The sequence below is a fragment of the Apteryx mantelli genome, chromosome 1 (genome assembly GCF_036417845.1).
Source record: "Apteryx mantelli isolate bAptMan1 chromosome 1, bAptMan1.hap1, whole genome shotgun sequence".
Lineage (NCBI taxonomy): Eukaryota > Metazoa > Chordata > Aves > Apterygiformes > Apterygidae > Apteryx > Apteryx mantelli.
The window spans coordinates 134,226,533-134,245,985 of record NC_089978.1 but is presented as its reverse complement, the minus strand read 5'-3'; the positions used below and the strand labels follow the sequence as shown (position 1 = coordinate 134,245,985).

The 19,453-nt window shown below is 37.4% G+C and overlaps 1 protein-coding gene across 6 annotated transcripts in view; it reads left to right on the top strand.

Annotated features, from left to right (window-relative positions):
- MAN1A2 (mannosidase alpha class 1A member 2) overlaps window positions 1-19,453 on the top strand; it is a 159,543-nt gene that overhangs the window by 45,684 nt on the left and 94,406 nt on the right. For all 6 annotated transcript variants that reach the window (XM_067302575.1, XM_067302560.1, XM_067302567.1 and 3 more), the window contains one exon: window positions 6,103-6,199. In XM_067302575.1, the coding sequence (XP_067158676.1) occupies window positions 6,103-6,199 (97 nt within the window). The remainder of the gene's footprint in view (window positions 1-6,102; window positions 6,200-19,453) is intronic.

The following is a 19,453-nucleotide window of genomic DNA, read 5'->3' as shown; positions in this document are numbered from 1 at the left end:
GTGTTATATCCCCATCTTTGCCTGGAAAAAATGGTTGGAAGGCAGGAAATGGAGAGTGTAAATAAATTGTGCTGGATACCATGGAGGAATTGCACTGGAGTTGCATGCTGCAAAATGTATGAAGAAATTATTTTGGGGAAAATGAATGGGTGTGGTATGATGAAATTTGCTGCTGATTTGGACATTCAGAGTAGAAGATTGAGGCCTGGCTGAAGAATTGCTGTAAGATTTTACAGGGCTGAGTGAGTGATTTCCTCTCTCCCGTTCTTGTTTCTCAAATAAATGTGAAGTGATGCATACTGGGGCTGGGAGAGGGAGAAATCCTAACTTCACTCTTAAGATGGTAAGGTGTGAGATGGCTGTTACCACTTGATAATGAGGTTTTGTGATTATAATAGTTCATTGGAAAGGTTATCTTAGTGCTCAGTAGCAGACAAAAAGCAAATTAACCATTCAATATTTTAGGAAGGGAGAACAACACAGGCAAAATCTTTGCTACTGTATGAAGTTAAGGTACTCCTGCATCTCACATACTGTGTGCAGTTCTAGCCTCTCAGTTTCAAAAAGGATGTGGCAAAAGTAGAAGAAATACAGAACAGGCTGATGAAGATGATCAGACTGACACCTGAAAAGGCAAGACCGGGATAGTGAAGAAAGGAGCAGCTTTCTGCTGTTTGATGTGCAGTTCCTTCTGTTTACAAAGATGATCTGGGAAGTTTCTGTTTCTCTGAACACAGGATGAGTCAAACCCGTGACTGCATCCATTTCTCTTGAAATGGTAAAAACACACAAGGTTGAAAATACTGATTCACCACATTAGGGGAAAAAAAAAAGTTTTGGCTTTCTTATACAAATTTGAGCAGTCAGTTCACTGCCATAAAGTCTCCAGTTTAGACCGTTTACTTCTACTTCTGTTCAGTTCTAACAGATCGGAAATATTTGCCCCTTCTTAGTTCCATCAGACATCTTAGACTTGTCCTTTTTTTGCATGCACAAAAGACTAAGTTTTCCATTGATATACATTTTAGTCTTTAGCGATGGATTTCTTAATAAATTCATCAAGAATATGAGGAAAACCTAGCTTCCTGTGTGTATTTGGAGCATGTCCCCAACAAACTTTTTCATGGGCGCTGTTTAGAAATAAATGACAGAGGCAAAGACTTAGTGATATCTGAAATAATTTCTCTTTAGGTAGAGATTTGTAGCTCCCAGAAGAATAAAATAATATGTAAGAGTTTTCTAAGTTTCTGCAAAAATCTGAGTGGCTGTATAGGGAAAAGATCATTTCTTAACCTCCAAAAAGCATTATCTGTAGACAATAGGAAAGCAGTTATCAATTTTTCATCTGCCAGTAGAGCAGTAATCTTGTCTAGCAAGTCCTTGGTTAATTTAAAAACAGAAGTTGAAGGTGGTTTATATGATCTCTGGAAATCATATCCTTAACCAGAATAGGTTCCTTTGAAAACAAAAGCTACTTGTTATCTCACTGTCTGTTATGCACGTTTGCAATGAATGGCAAGAAAACAATACTGTCCCCATTTCTAGGGCATAGCCATTCTTGGCAATTTGTCCAGAAATTAACTTTTACTTACTGCACAGGACCCTGATTTTCTGCTTGCTAGCTGTCTGCCCTTTTTTGGGGAGTGGAAAGGGGTTTTTAGAAACAATAATTCAAACTGCTGTTGCTGCATTGATGGAACTTAAAAAATCTTCTCAATCACTGTATGTTGGGGTCAGCTTCTCCTTTTACTGCTATAGCTACGATTTTGTTTGAAAGATCTCACTACCACTCTCACGTCATAAAAACCTGATTTCCCAGCAATCACAGAGGATCAGATCCCATGAACAAGGCACATGGGTTCTAAATCAGTAAAAGCATCTAGATACAGTGTTCCTACAAAAGCAATTTCATTTCAGACATGCCCTACTTATTGCCATTCTAGCTCTATCACAGCCGACTCCAGATCCGTCTTTTTCTAGAATTACCAAGCTGTACATGCATCTTGCTGACTTGTATTTTTGGGCACATCCCATAATAAACATTCTCCAAACAGATACTCAGTGGGCCTATTTCACATAAGTCATTTTTCTGTCAAAAGCAAGATCTGTCATCTGGAATTAATAGAATAAGAAGTCCATTGGTAAAAAGGATTGTACTGTGGTGGACAAGTAGCAAGTTCTTCATCTGATATGCTGTCAGACTCCAAGCACCCACTTGGCAAACTGTTTTTGAGTAGGCACTTCAGCCATGGAAATCTCTGCCCTGCCTTTTTCGCGTTTACTGATTTGTGTTTGGACCAGATAATTATTTTCACATAATGAAGCCATTATAGAGTCAACTTAAGCTTCATAAAGTTTGTTGTGTTTTTCTTTTTTCGCAAGTATTCTCACCTTCTTTCTGTTATCATTAGTGCTGAGGTTGCAGTCAGTACCTGAGACTTCACTTGCCTCTTAAAGTTTGTAACTTTTTTTTCTACCTGCAACTGTAATTCAGCATTTCTCATTTTCACTGCACAGATGCTGTCTGGCATAACCATAGAAATAATCTCGTTTTTCAGATCAGGAATTCATGTTGTTGATACTTCCTGAGCCAAAGTGATATCCTCTGCTAGATTTTTACCTGGCAGAGTATCATCTTCTTTTAAACATCTACATGTACAACTGTTCACAGCAGTATAGATATTATATCTATAGTATATCCTGCTACCACTTTCAGCAGTAACAGAAGTCTCCTGTTGTTATGAGCTTTCTTGACATATCACCCTTATGAAGCATTATATTATATACAAGAGCTGTTGGCTTTCTCACTTGCATGTAATGGGCAGTTATCTGCTAACTTGATATCCTGAAATCTTTGCTCACTTTGTGGTAGAGGAGAGTCATGAATTGTGCGCTAGAATTGATATTCAATATTCATCTTAAAAAGTCAGTTGACTTGTTACTATAATAACGCAATTGCTTTGCACCCTGGCACCCTGTTTTTCTTTGAAGTGGGGGAGGAGGAGAATGTTCATGTTTATGAAAGTAGCTTAGCTTCCTCAAAGTATAATTTCCTAGCTCAGAACCTTAGGAGATGGAGTCACCTCTGTTTTTTGTGTTTGACAGAGTTTCTGGTCTTGGTAGCATTTTCTTAAGTTACTTCTGCATTAATTCATGAATCTGGTGAAATCAATTCCTTTGTTTTCTATCTTCTCTAGATTTTATCTTAGGATCTTATAGATATAAAAACTTCCTGTGTAGTGGTGTATGCTGTTTCAGCCCTTTGAAATTTTCATTGTTTTCTTAGATTTTCTCTGACCTAAGTATTATGTAACTAAATCTGCACCTTCTTCACTCCCCACTCCCCCATAGCATAGCAAACTGAACATTGAAATAATCTATGATTAGCATTCTGCCATGAGAAAATAATTTATTGCTCTTAATTCTTTTGGGCTGAGCTAATTTCCATTCTATAAAGGTATTTGTGTACACTTTGTCTGAGACTTTTAAGAAGCCAAAATGTCAATTGTCATTTGATTCTCCTCATGAAATATTTTATTGATGCATTCAAAAAACTCAGAAGCTCTATTTCCTTATGCAGAAGCAGATTGGTTAGATTTGCTGTATCATGGTCATCTTGCTGTTTAGGTCTCCATTTGTTTATTGCACTCAGGTATAGCTCACTGGTGAGTAATTTTTTAGGTTCATCCTCTAGTGCACCTTTTAAAAGTACAGGTCTGTTTTTCCAGGGTAGCATCTGTAGGACTCAAAGTGGACCTGCATGCTGGGGTTTAGAGGTAAATGTCCCAGGAAGACCTTGACTGTCCCGTCCTTAGTGAATAAAGCCTTAAGTACCCAGTCTGATCTCTTAGCTGTCCCTGCTTTGAGCAGGAGGTTGGACTAGAGACCTCCTGAGGCCTTTTCTGACAGAAGGATGCGGTGGTTCTTGATTCTATGATCTTAACTTAATAAACAATTTTATATAAAACTACAGCAAAGCTTGGTTATTTGTAGATTGAGTCTGGATAACATTAGTAAGAGCTCTCCGAGGAAGTTCTGTACTAATTGTGATCAGGATTTTACTGCTTTTGTCATGCTGCGGTTTTCTGTCTGTCGAAAGAGGATCATTGTACTCCACAGTTGTCCTCTTGAGGTTCTCATGAGTATTAATTGGTCAGTTGATGAATGCTTTGCAAACACTAAGGAAGCTGTGAATGCTAATGAAGTGGCTCTTCTCTCTTCTTTTAGTATAATATTTGCATGCTCTTTTTCTTACATTTTAGATTCATGACACTAAAGAAAATTTTGCAGTATTATTGCCTAATGAGGTGTCAGAATCTTTTGGCATAGCTACCAAAAGCAGCATGTGGGCTGACTTTGAGAGGCACACAGTATGAGTGGGAACCAGGACATCTCAGAGGGACACCTGTGGCTAGGTTGATGCAAGTTTAACACAGGACCACTTCCCAGCTTCGGGGCTTGAGTGCGTACTTCGACTGTGTTTCAAATCATCATCTGGGCATGAGTTCTAACTCCCTCCAAACTTTCCATGCCTGAGTTTACATTTGAAGGAATTACAGCTGTGCAGGATGGACAGGGACCTCTTGCTGGTTGTGTGGGAGCAGGGACTTTGTGTGTTGCATGTCTCAGCAGGCAGCTTAGGTGCGGTTTGAAAGATTTGGGATGACCGGCTCCTGGCTTCTACTAAATCCTGAACTCAGTAAGAGAAGGGAGCTGCAATCTCACTTTTATGCAAGGTAGTGCTAAGAAGGTAATGGACTGCATTTGGCTTTTTAGCCGGCATCTTCTTGTTTCCTCATAGTTTCTATGAGTACTATGACTCTCTGACTAGAATGAGAAAACTACAGTCCTGCAAACCATAATGAAAAGTTCTACTTGCCCTGATGTAGTCAAGTTTCTTAAATGGTTAATCTAGGTCTGTGAAATTCCATTTGCATAGTTTCTCCCTGTGGGGAGCATTTCTCAGACTTGTGGAGATCTTTCTCATGATTTGAGTTCCATACACTTTCTGGAGTGTTTTTTTTTATATTAATAGTATTTTAATTTTTAAGACATAGACCATTATTAAGACATAATAGGAAAATAAAATATGCATAATATTATGGATACAGCTATGTTACTATTGTTTTAGAATTCTTGTTTGGAATATGTTTGTTCCTAACTGTTCCTTCTGCCTGGAGCAGTGTTTTTTTAGAATCAGATTTCTTCCTGTTACTTACTTTGATCTGTTTAGGTAACTAGTCTTACTTGATTTTTAAAGGGCAGTTGTGTACTTACAGCATGGCACACCCTGCAATTTGATCACTGCTGAATTTCAACCATATGCAAACAATCAAGGAATCTAAAAAGCTTTAACAAATGTGTAAAAGGTTGGCTTAAAGGCTGACCTGTACCAGTAATCCTAGTGGGACAACAGGACCTTTTGTTTTTCAGAAGTACTTTGTTTACTATGGGATGGAAGCATCTCTTAGAACTGGGAGTATTTTTTGGAACAAATAGTACATGAACCTTAGGCTGTGAACGAAGTTTCTAGTGCTGTTACACTTTTTAAAGAAGGAATCCTTCAGGATTTCTCCTGGTAGAGGCTGTTCCACAGTGTATCTTTGTCAAGTAGGTGTTGCTAATAAACAATTTATTATGCCTTTTGCAATACTGCTTAGCCATATTTTAATGTGCCAGTGTATATAAAACTCTTTTATATTTAAGGGAGTGGTAGATTTTTTTTTTCTTTTGGTTAGCACCTCAAACTTTAGCCAGTGTTTTTAACTGATACCTCTGCTTAAATGTCTATGTACCTATTGAAGTTAAAACAAACAAACAAACAAAACCCTTGCCTAAACTTCAGAAATGCAGAGCATCCTACAACACAAGTCAAATAGACTTGATGTTGTTACAACACAAGTCAAATAGACTTGATGTTGTTACCAGCTTTATTTGTACTATATAATCTGACTCCCGTAATGTATAGAAATAGTGGGATAGCAATTATCAGTATGCTGGGATGACCATGAGAGACAGTCTGAAATAAGGAATAAAATGTTGTATTCATACAATGCAGTTTTGTAAGATAGATAATTAAATCTTAATTTTTCTGTCTCTTAGATGATGAAGCATGCCTGGGACAATTATAGGCAATATGGATGGGGACATAATGAGCTCAAACCAATTGCCAGGAAAGGACATTCCACCAACATATTTGGTAGGTTTTATGTTCTATTTTTTTAAGTATTTCTGTCTGTATCCTCCCTGAAAATATGCACAAGCTTCATAGTAAATTCTGTTCTAATATAAATATTTTGAAATGTGAACCAAAGTAGTGTATCAATTATTTCAGTGATAATTCAATGAATTACTTAACTATCCTTTGTAGAAAGTATGTTCTTAATGTTGTGAAACCTAAGCTGGGTCTATGTGCACACTATTACTTTGATATGTATACAGATAACAGTTAGAATATGGTGGTAATGTTTAGAGATGCAATAAATTAAAAAAAAAAAAGTCTTCTCTAAATCTTCATGTTTAATCCTTTGCAAATATGATACAAGGCAAAATGTGCGTGCAAGATGCCAAAAAGCTGCTAGTAACAAGATCAATTTTGATGTAAGTTGCTTTAAAAAAAAATCTAGATAATGCAAAGTAGTATTGTTACTTGACATGTGAATTGAGGAACCTGAATACATAGACTTGAATGAAAGAAAAAAACAAAGTTCAAAATATAGAGGTTTGAGGGTGGGGGAAGGTTTCAAAGAAATTCAAGGGAAGGGGTGAGAATGTTTGAGCAATGGAATGTGAATATGACTGTTACAAACGACATTTGAATAGTACAGAACATGAGGAAAATAAAGATCAAGAAAGACAGTAAATAACCTGTGTTGTATACATGTGATCAGACTAGATAATTGAATAGGCCTTTCTTCCTCAAAATTTGAGTGATTGAGAGCTGTACTGTTTTTTGGTATAGTTGGCAATGTAGATGCATTAGGATAGAATAAATAGAATTGTGGTTGGTACATGGCATTGTACTGTGCATGCTACTTGAACCAGAAAAGAATCCTTTTTTTTTTGCCCCAGTTCTGTAAGACTGACAGTTTGAAAAACTGGTTGTAACTGTTGGCACCTCAGCCCTGAAGGTTCCTTGTGTTCATCCTCTGACATAACAAAACGCTTAGCCTTAATCGCTAACGTCAAAGTTAAGCCTGGATTGATCCTGAATGTGCAGCACCTCAGAAGACTTAAAGTTCATGCGTTTTTTTGAAACACACTCAGCAAAGCTGTTGACTGTGATTCTGTGTGTTTTTTGGGGGTTTTTTTGGTTTTGTTTTTAATTCTCTTCAGGTTTTCATACTGCGTTCATCATCCCTGTGGTATCTGAGGAAGGTACAAATTTGTCATAACCACTTTTTTCATCAAGAATGAGTGCGATTTTACTGTGTATACCTTAAGTATGTTAGTATTGATTATAAAAATCTTCATTTCAAGCAAACAATATTATTTATATCTTTTCAGGTAGTTGGCTAATGACCTTGAGTGAGGCTCTCATTGTAATTGGTACTTTGTTTTGCTTTAAATCTTGAATCTGTTTCATGTGGATAACAAAAATAGAGATTAGGACTGTGCAAGTGTCTTTTTTTTCTGCTAGGTGGTTGAACCTAGAATAAATTATTTTGATTCAAATCAAAATGTTAGCTTTTTGTTTTCATGTTTAGAGAAAAAGTAAACTTTTAGAAGAAACTCATTCCCAAAGAAGATTTGAAGCACTTGCTTCAAAAGTATTGTAATACTTAGAGGATTTTTTTTTTTTTGCTCTGTTGCTTCCCCTGCTCCTCTTAAATTTTATCTTGAAACCATTCTCATATCTTACCAAATTAACAAGTCTGCACCCAAACTGTGTTTTTCAGAAAATAATTTATTGCATGATGAACATCAACGTTAAAAAAAAAAAACAAAAAACTGTTGGAACATGAGATAGAGAGGAGAACTTAAACATGGCACACTGCTTCTTCCCCTGCTCCCAGTGAAGGAGTGAGATCCTATAAGAAGAATGAAAATTTCTGTAATACTTTTAAAAGAAAATGATCTCCTATAGTCCATGGACACCTATTTAAATTTGTAAGAGAGTGATTTCAGCTTCTGTACTACCCTATCTGCAACAAGCACTGCACCTTTACTGCAAACAAACCCTTCAGAGTCTGATGTTATGATTGCTTTTGTTCATACCTTTTATTTTATGATTGCTTTTGTTCTAGAACTTGGTTTGTTACTCTTTAGTGTGGTGTGAAAGATGGTATTTATCCTGCTTCTTTATGTTCCCTTATAAAGAGAATTAATGGTGGAGTCGTCCAGGTGTGAAGTGGAGCAAGTTAGCATGCTCAGGAGGAAGAGGTGTCCAGAATGGAGGAAGAATTGGAACAGTAAAATACAAGAGTGTGAAGGATGCTGCCAGCACTGAGCCTTGTGCAAGGAAATAGTGTGAGACGGCAGGGCAGGGAAGAACAGAGAGCGACAGGCTTTTGCTGTGATAGACAGGAAGGCATTTCTTAGGTTTCTGAAGGGTACTGCATAGTTTGCAACCTGGAAAGCCTCCAGGTTGCTGGACTGAAATCAAACTTAGAGGAGATGACCTACCAACAAAAAATACAGAGAAGTGTTTGTTTATAAACCCCTTTTGTTTCTAGTCTGTCTTATGTTCACTTTATGTAGTAGCTTTTTGGGGGAAGTAAAATTTATTCTAATATCCAGAGTTTTAAAAGCCTTTGGGGAGGATGCTTGTTACACAGAGAACTGGATCTCCCTCAAAAGCTCTGACTAACTCAGGTCCCATTACATGTGGACATGTCCAAATAGTGCACCATTAACAGTAGTGTTTCTGGTAAGTTTAGGGGCTAATAAAAACTCCAAGGGCTTTAATTTTTAGATAGATGTATTTTGGGGGAGCTCTGGGGAACAATACAAAGTATGGGCGACGTGTATGACTTCTTCCCAGTACTGGTCAGATGATGTCCCTGTTTTTTGTTAATCAAAGAGATGTTTTTTGAATCAATTAGGTTGTGATAGTGTTGGGTCAGGGACATGTAAAATGCCTGGTATAGTAGTCTCTTATTCCAAGATAGTGACATTTGCATACTATAAAACACTAATTATAGTAAAATCTAGGGAAAATTTCAACACTAGACTTCAGCAATTTTTAAAACACTTGCAAATTGCTTTAAAATACTTGTTGCTTAATTTAGAAGAAGGGGAGAAAATGAGGAAAAAAAAAAAAGGTATAGTTTCGTCCCCCAAAGTAAAGATCTAGACTTTTCATTCTGTTCCTTTTGAACACCATTATACCAGTACTAGTAGATTATGTAGTGGAAAAATTGCTGTAGTGTTCACCCCTTTTTCTAGACTTAGATTTGATTTGAGACTCTGATTTGTACAGAATCCAGAAAACAAGAATGGAAGAGACTTTCCAGGTTGGTCCTGATTTCTGCTTCAGATGTTGTGACATTGTACAATCCCTTCCCTTGCCATTCCTGCTGTGGGGTTTTGAAATAGCCTTACAAGTGTAACATTTGTAAAACTGTTGTCAGTTTAAATTAATTCATTGACTGTGTGTGTGTATGTGTGTATATATATATATATGTGCGTGTGTGTGTCTGTGTGTATATATATGCACACACACATATATAAATAAAATTGTTCTCATATAAATACGGTCCTGCTTCCTAAATACTTTATTTTCCTCTCTGCTGTTAAGCAAACTATTAATTATTAATTGACAGAAGTCATATCGCCTTTCAGTTTTGGATTTGCTTGGTTGAAACAAGCCATGTTTTTGTTTCTTGTGTTCTTTGATAAGATAGGCTTTCCATTCCTGTGATCATTCTAGTTTCTCTGTCCTGTTTTTCAGCTTAATTTATCCTCCTAGGAAATGAGTGAGCAGAACTATTCCTAGATAATTCTTCATTACTACCTTGCACATTGGCACTGCTTGCATTTCTATTAGAAACACCTCTTTTGAAGCATTCAGTGCTGGAGTTTACTTTTTCTGTAGCTGTATGTCATCTGTAATTTGGGGCCCCCTTTTATCTTTATACTTGGATCCTTTTTTATTTCTGTTTTCTTTGAGATGTTGAACTTAGGTTTTATAGTTAAAATCTTTAATGTTCACCTGTGTGATCTTGTAGTCTTTGCTAAGCAATTCTGTTGCTTAATTAGCCAAGAATAATATTAGATTAGCCTTGGTCTGTAACCCAGACTCGCTATGAAATGAGGATTTTCCTTTACATGACAGGAAAACATTTTCCTAATGTTTGTTTTCAATGTGCCTGATGCAGTGTTTTTTTTAGTAATTTTCAATTACAACTTTCATCTAGTTAGTCTCCCTGCCCTGTATGCTTATCTCTAATTTGTCTCCTAATGCATTTAGGTCTGGAGGAGTCTGGAGGACCTTCTTCTTCTTTCTCCTCTCTTGGGATGCCTATCCTTTGTAGTTTTAGCATTTCTGACTTAACAAAATTGCTGGCTTCCTCTCCATTCAAGTGTCTGATCATCTTGTTCCAGCAGCTCTATCAGCCGGTTCCCTTAGTGTTTGTCCTTTTAAAGTCCAGACGTTATCTTGTGCCATTTAATTTTTAGCCAAATCATGTTATGTTTGCTCTATTCAAGGCTATTTTGTAGGAACAACTTTTCCGTAATGTCCTCACTATTTACCAAGTCTAAAATAGAAGCAGCTATTGTTGATTTGGTGGGTGGTTGGTTGGTTGAGGGGAGGGAGGAGAAGTGGTTGTTCTTGTAGCAAGGGCTGTCTCAGCCCTTTCCCAGTACTTTACTAGTACTTTACCAATTTACCAATTTATATTTACCTGCAATTACACTCATCCCAGTGGTATTGCCTTTACAGAAGCATTACAGAATTTGTTTTTTTCAAATCTGATGCTCTTTTTTGTTTAAAAAAAAAAAGTCTCTCAGCAGAATCTCTTTTTATTATTCATCTCAAAGGTGATTTGACTCAAACTTTTTCTGCTGTTACCATGTCTGTTGTACTTCCATTTCATGTGAGATTCAACAAGGAGAAGGTATTGCCGTTGACACTGCATCTTTTTGGATGCATGAATCTTCTGGAAACTAGGTTACAGATAATTTTCAAGTGAAGAAAACATGATTAAATTTAGAAGGCAAATAAACTGTTAATCTTCCCTGTCAGACTCCCCTTACCCCTGCCAAGTAGCATATATCCACATTTATGCCAAGAGGAAGATCAGTGTTTCCAGCACGGCAAGGTCTAGCAGAGTTCAGGCTGGGGTAAGAGAAGGGGAGAGAGGTGGCCTGCACTGCTCTCCTAAGTCTTAAAACTAAGCCCTTTAAAACTAAGGGAAGGTGGTAAACTTTGAAGCAAGGTGCTCTGTCCCTCACTGATGCACGCTAGCAAGAATGCTGGTGGGCTGCCCCAGTCAGTAGCTTGACTTATAACAAAACCTAGTGGGGTTACTTTAATGGGCCTGCAACTTTATTTGGAAACTCTTGCCAGTCTTTTACAGAAGATGTCTGCCTTGGTGATTCCAAATTGTAAGGCAGAGCCTGCCAAGAGCCTTGCCTGTCAAACCACGTAGCCACTCTTTGGATAAAATCTTGAATAGTACCCCTCCAACAGCTTGACCAAGGCATTAGTAGTATGGTGCTGCTTTGGAAAAGTATAACTGGGAATTGATGTTTTTTTAAAGATATTCACTTATAGATGACATATAATACAAACCTTTATAGCTTCAGGTGTCGGCCCCCCCCTCCTCCTCTGCCTTTTTGTGGCAATGAAACAAAATTCTGTGTTCATGAGGCAGGGCAATAACTTGTTCCTGTTGTTTTTGAAAGTTGCCTGTTTTCGAAAGTGCTGCTGATCTCAAGATTTGTTGTTTATTCCTGTCCTTTAAGATAAAATAAGGTGTACAAAGGGGAGGAGAAAGTATAGCAGAGAGAGAAGGTACAACTTCTCTTTCTATTTTTAACTTTGATGTGCAGCTCTGATGGTTGTAGCAGCTGAGCTTAAAAAAAAAAAGTAACTGGGCTGTTGAAGTTGCTGGAACTATTTGATGATATCTTCAAAGCATTATTGTAGAAGTGGAGTTGTGTGGGGATCTAGGTCAGATCCTCATTACAATACAAAGGGTGAAAAGACAAGACTGCTGGAAAATGGAGAATGTAAGATAATGAGCAGGTATGACGAACACTGAGGTTGCTTTAGAAGGTTTCCAGGATTTAGCTGAAACCAGAGTAGTTGATGGTATTGCCAGCTTCCCTTGCTGTAATCTAATCTGGCTGGGATCGCTTTTGAGGATCAGAATGACCAAGTCTGACACATGCTCTTTAGAGACTGTTTGTCCCTGCACCTGTTTGATGACGTCCTATGTGAACAGCATAATGTGAACCATTAAAATTAATCAGTCCAGATATGCTTTGGAGATTATGACTCTCCACTATGTATATTTGTGACAGCTTTAAGTTCAATATCTTATGAACTCATCACTGTAGCACAAGTTTGAAGATCCTTTATTGTGAGTTAAATTAAGCAATCTGCTTTGTACTGTTGGGTTTGTATCAGTCTTCAACCTTTATTTATTTTTTCTGAAACTGTTTATTTGAGAAGCTGATTGACTTTAAGAAAACAAAAAGATAAAACACAACCTTGGGCAACTCAGAACATGGGCCTCTGCAAAAACTAGAATACATTGGCTTGTATCTTACCTGATGCTTTCTGAAATTACAGTTCTGAAATGTAATTTGTCTCTTGCTTTTTTTTTTTTTGTAATCTTAAACCACCTAAAAATAAATGAAGATGTGCCAGGGAAGGATTTTTCAAATGAACCCTTCTCTCCAATAATTTAGAGATTCTTAAAGGTTTGCAGGTCCTTTTTCCCAGATATTTGGAAAACAGTTCACACTATAAAAAAGGGTTTGTCAGGAGAAGTGAAACAAAGTAATGATACAAATAGTTGCAAATTTACATAACTCTCTGTACTACTAGCTGTACATTTCTAGACTTTGCATTTGGACGCATTCTGTCTAGAGATGAGCTGCATTATGTGATGATGATCTGATATATGTATACCTGCGTAAACAAACAGATATGTCTAGATATGTTTTTGGTGTTGAGAAAAGATCTCTCCTAAGGAATAATGGTATAGGCTTTCAGTCATTGTAGACAGGTGCAAACAGACATGCCCATTCTTATGGACAGAGATTTAACAAATCAACTATTACTTCATATTCTGTCATGCTAGACCTGTCTCGTGCATTTGCAGTGCGTCCATGCCTCTCCTTTTCTTTTATCTCAAGTGCCATGCAAATGGTCTATTTAATCTGGGATGCCTGCCAGCTGTGTTTTGGGTTGTTGTACTCTAGGAGGAAGAGAAGGGTGCCTATGAAGTCACATTGTGGCTATGTTTGTATTACCTAGTGGAGCCTGAAGGCTACAATGCAGTCCTGTATTTCTTCCCTAACGTATGACCACATACAGCCTTTCTGTCTTTTGTGAGAGATTTCAGTCTGGCATGTTCGGGGTCATATAACATAATGTACTGCTCCTTCACACACATGGAAAAAAGTCCTTTCGAGGTATTCTGTGTTAATAAGGAAGATGTCAAAGGGAAAAACTTAGGGTTTCAGCTGGGTTAGTTAGTGAGTTAATATTTTTTTGACTTGCCAACCTACTACTTGGTTTCCACCAACTTCCCACTCTTCCTGAGTGTGTCCTATTGTCTGGCCTGCCGCACAGCCCATCTCACCCAGCACCACCACTAAATCTGTGTGACTGAGCCAGCTGCCCGCTACCAAAGAGAGCGTGCCACTGTCTGCTGGGCTGAGCCGACTGCCCACTGCGGCTGCAGCAGCCGCATGGTGAGCTCTGGTCACAGGTCTGGTGCTGAGCAGTGGAGAATTGACAGTGTGTTTCTTTCCTGTGCCGAAAGCGGGAATAGCAACGCTCCCAAGCCCTACGGGGCAAATGCATCCGTCAGACTGCAAGAGTGTGCAGCTGCTGTGAGATGAGCTGGGTCAGGCAGAGGAGTTTATTTTTCAATTACCTTTGGCAAGTTCAGTGTAGCTTGGGGGTGTAATGTTATTTCTTTGTCAGGTTTGTGATCTGGAAAACAAGTGGAATATTTCCTGCATGTGCTACAAGAAACTGTTTTTATAGATGTTTTTTAAATTACCCTGGAAAAATATTCATTAGTTTATTAAATTACTTTTGTTATCTTTTGTTGTAACAGTTACTGGGCTGCTTGAACTGCTCTGATGCTATTGCCTGCCATCATCTGAGTAGTTGTGAACTTGAAAAGTAAAAGGACATAACTGAATGCCAAGGTTGTCAAATTTTGTGGGGGGGTTTTGTTTGTTTGTTTTGTTTTGGACTGCCAAATAACCAACATGTTTGTAAATGTGATGGAGATAAACACTGTACCTTTGCCAGGAAGAAATTAGATGATATACTCCAAGGTAAAGATTCAGAGATGATCTTTTGAGAATATGCTTAAAAGCTTCTGGTGTCATCTTACCGTAAAATCCTAATGAAGAGAAAGCCAAAGGAAACAACTTCTGCTCAGCCTCTTTTTCCTGTGTCTGTGTTTTCAGCCTCTGAGTCCATGTAGAGGATAAATGAAAGAAAAAAGAGGAATGAGAGGTATATGTATAAACAAATATATTCTTGATTCCTCTCATCATGTTGGTGAAAGAAATACTTGATGAACAGTGGTTTTATCTGAACTGTACATCTGCATATAACCTACCCATCATTGCCTTTTCTCCCTGACAAATGAAAGGAAGAAGAAAATCCATCCACACTAGCTACTAAAGAAAGGTAATTTCATGATGCAAATTGGAGCTCAATCTCTGTGTTTCAGGTTTTATTTGTTTTAAAAGTAAAAGAAACTGGCCTTAGGACAGGCGTATAGCTGGGCCTATGCAGCTGTGTCCTCTGCAAAATCAGTAACGAGTGACTACATTGAGAAAATTTTGAACATTACATGTATATTGAATGTGTGGGTGGTTTCCCCACCGCCAGTAACAAATGTTGGAAAGACAGCTGCCATTAAGTGCATAATTCTCAAGAATTGCTGACTAATTCGATAGTGCAAGAAAAGTTGCATCAGGTCAAACGAAAGATCAATATAGGATCATTACTGTATCCAAAAATTGCCAAAAGCAGGTGTCTAGGGAAGAGAGAAAAGAACAGGATAAACACGTAGCAACTGAATGTTTCTCAGAATACTCTTCAGGCTTACAAAAGTTTGTGCAGCATTGGTGCTTCTGGAGTCAGAGGCAGTAAGGTTTATGTAATAACCTTCAGTGTATTTTTCCATGATTTTGTCCAGTCTGTTCTTGAGTCTTGAGAGCGTCTGCAATATCCCGTTACAAGGGGTTCCACAGCTTGATGTCTGTATTGTGTGGAGAGCAGTTTATTTTGTTCGTTTTGAATGTTCTTTCCTCTCCCTTTATTAGGTGCCTAATTCTTGGAGAAGAACCTGAGAAAATATTTCTTATTCATCTTTTTCTTGTGAAAAGTCAGTTGTGCCTGTATTATTTGAAAAGTCTTGGTCTGTTAAGTCATTTCGCATATCTGTGTTTTTTCACATGCATAGTTTTCATCTTTCTCTTTCTCTTTTCTGTTCTTCTGTTTCTTTGAGAGGAAGACTGGAACTTTGTTCTGTTTTCTGTTTTGCTCGCTGTTCTTTTCTGAATAATTGTGTTTTGTGGCTTTTTTGATGCTTCTGGAGTCTAGAAACTCATTATAGTGTGCCTCTTCTACAGTTGCTCACAATTAGCCTTCTTTTTCAAGGTATGGATGCTGCAGCATATACAGCATTTTCACATGATTTATAAATGTGTTGAATAGCATGTGCCCAAGCATTCATCTCTGTAAGATCCCACTAGCGATTTTCCCTTAACAATGAAAATTGGCCATTTATACTTATGCCATTTCCTGTCTTTTAACCAGTTATTCATCCATGTGCAGATGGTTTCTTATTATCCTCTGGCAGCTTGGTTTTCTCAAGAGCCTTTTTTGAGGGATGTTCTCATGTACCCTCAGGATATGTTTTGCAAACCCTAGTGCTTTGCCTCACTGCGATAGACTTGATGTTTGTTCAGAGTATGATTGTTCTCTAAAACTCGCAGAAGAATGCAGGAAGGATGTAATTTGGTTGTGCAATCTCTCATCTGCTTACAGTGTTGATGCCATACACAGAGACAACTATAGCTGGTTGAAGAACAGTTTTTGAACGTTATTACTATTTTGTCAAATTGTCGCAAGCATGCCTGTGCAGATCACAAAACTTTGCCGTGAGCAGCTGTCATCTTCTGTTTTTCTTTTTAATAATCTCTTTTTAATATTCTCACTGAATGCTTCTCTCCCAGTCTGTATTAATTTGTTTACTACATATTTAGATCAGTGGTTCTTAGTGGCTTTTTCATGTTTCTGGACTAATGGCATTAAGTAAATCAGATGTTATTCGGAAGATTGAAAATTCTGACTTTAAATTATGGTAATGAAATGCACAAATGCAAAGTGGAATTAGAAGTGCACACTTTATTTCTGTATTTATTTCTGTAATCTGCCTTATAGAACAGTAAGTACACACCTACTTCAAAGGATGAGGAAGGATTTAAGTCATGTTAGGGTATAACGCTCAGAATCATATGGAGAATACTTTTCTCCCCTCTCTAATAGCATCCTCTCCTATTTTTCTCTTATGAACTAGATGGTTTGCTCTGGGGAAAAGAATATATTTCAGTTTCCTGTTGGGAATCTTTGAACTTATGCTTGTTTTGATTTTGGAATTATTTAAGTTGAAGGACTGCTATTCCTGCATTGAAACTTGTTTCCCATCATTTAGAATTAAGAGTAGAGGATGCAAAAAGGAAATGAAATTAAGGCTATGCAATCTATTTTGGGCTGTGTTAAAAATTTTAAGTAAACAGGCATGACAAGTAAATAAGGATTAGCATACTGAGCTTGAAAACTAAGACAGGTAAGGACAGTACCATGGACATGCCAACAAAATTGAATGCAGGCATGAGTACACTTTGCTGTCATCTGAAGCCAACTATGAGGGAGCTCTAACTGAGAAGCTGTGCAATCATGTGAGTGCAGCATTGTGTTTGTGCCTAATGTACTTTGCTTTCTTTCAGATTGTTCATTTGAACTTTGCATCATTCTGATAAGGTTATTGGGCTTCCAAACTGAAATGAATTTCCCTTCAGTTGTCTTAGGGAAAATTTAGAATGTGGTTTGGACCTAAATGTGTAGGGATGGCCCAAACTTTTGATCTTCTGAAGATGGAAAAGCTTATGTGACCTCATGGCTTTTAGGTGTGCCTTTTTATGATGCTATTCCTACTGCCTAGCTGGCAAAGAAAAAATTTTGCTTACAGTTATCTGTAAGAAATTATGTCTTTACTATCTTGGAAGATCAGTACTCAGAGTGCTTCATAAAGTTTCTCCAACTCAAGTTGCACAACCATACTGTAACTCGAGTTCTGATAATATTTTGCTCTCTTATTTGCGGTCTAATACCAGCCTTGCCTTGGGTGCTGCTGGGTTTAACTGACTGCTGTGTGTATTTGGATTCTGTGTGCTGCTGATCCATCATTCACAGTCTTTTCTTTTGAGTCTTTCTCTTTCTGATTTCTCAAAATGGAGTTGCTCTAGGTCTGTATTTTTATTTAGTTGTCACTGACTGCTTCTTGTGTGTAACTGGTTGCTTTGTCATCACCATTCATTTTTCACTCATTTTTCTTGCCTCCCCTCTGCTAACCTCTGTCCTCTCGTATTCCTCCTTTGCATTCATTTTAACTCCTATCTCCTCTCCCTTGTTCCTTCCTGGTCTGTAGCTCATTCTCATCTTTTTCCCCTCATGTTGCCACCTTTAGTTATCACTAAGTTTCATCCTTTCACCGATTCAGATCCTAGTGTGCTTCAGCATTAATCTTAATTATGTCTGCACACAATCCAGTCCTTCCTCCTCCTGTCTACAGTAATTCAGTTTGGTTTTTTTATGCTTGAAAATAAAATAATAAAAGAAATATAGAGGGGATGAATGGAGAGAAACTTAGAAAATTGAAAGAGTCTGGTACTAATATGCCAAGGCCTTTCAAATTTAGTTTTGAGCACATTCAGGCTTTGTACTAGAGAAACTGCATTCAACTGTTGCTTGTATGAAATCTAAATAAAAATGAAGGACCATGTAGGATTTGGTTGGAGAACAAAGCAAAGCACAATCAAATGAAGAGCAGAGAAAAGAAAACTTTACTGTAGTATAAATCCTTAGACAACATTTTTAAATTTGTAGGATGTTAAGGACATACTTAGGTATTTAAACAGTAGTTTGATGATTAATATCTACCTGTAGGTTCACATTTTAATAGATTAAAAGAAAAAAGACTAGAATGTACTTCACAGTTCTTAACTCTCATTCTTGTTTATAAAATTAAGGTAAGCATTATAACTGATTATTTAATGTTATTTATATACTAAGATACTTCTAGGATCTGGTACGAAAGATCAGGATCTCCCTTTTGTTTTGCCTATTGTCAGCAATTTAACAGAACTAAGCACTCAACGCAATATTGTGTTCTGCTTTTTTAATTGGTCTAAGATGTTGTAGGTAATTGGTTTCTTCATGGATGCTTAAAGGCTTACTTGTATTTTATAGCTGGGCTGAAATCGTACGTTGCATTTTTGTATGAAATGTATTGTTTCATCAAATAATTTTGAGCCATTTGTTTTCACGGTGGAATTAAACTCTGTTGTTCAGTAGTTTAATTCATTTTCTTAAACCTTATCTTGTTCCTTGTAGGTCATTAAGATATTTTATAGATGGTATCCTTCAATATTGGCAACTTTATTGCCAGAGCCTCATTACAGATAAAGAACACTGGGTTGATAATTGTTTGCTTTCAATTTTCATGTTGTGTATTTTTCTACCAGGTCTGTAATTGTGTATCACATTAAGAAATCCTCTTGCTGCAGTAATAAAACTTGAATTCTTTGTACCTTTTTAGACAGAAATTGCTGTATTTTCTCTAGATCAGTAAGGTCTTGCTCAGTCTACATGTTTCAGCCATTCTGAAGCTGCCAAGGCCAGAATGTCAATAATAAGAATATTCATTTTTTTAGACTTTAATAACTGTACATTTAATGTCAGGCTGAGTTTTCCAAGGAAACACTTTCACTCCATTGCTAGGGATTAAAACAGTTAAGTATGTGAAAAATAATAACTCTAGTCTTTTCAGTTCAAAGTGTACCAGTGTATACTACTTTGAGGAGGTTTTAGATTTTGTCTTTTGTTTCTGGAATCACCAAAACTGAATATTGGGGATGTGCTCTGGGACTTGGGCGCGTACCCATCATCAGGTTACTCTGGCAGTAGTGCTAGTCCTCTCCGAATGTCAGACACTGCTGATGGGCTGCCTGAGCAGAAATT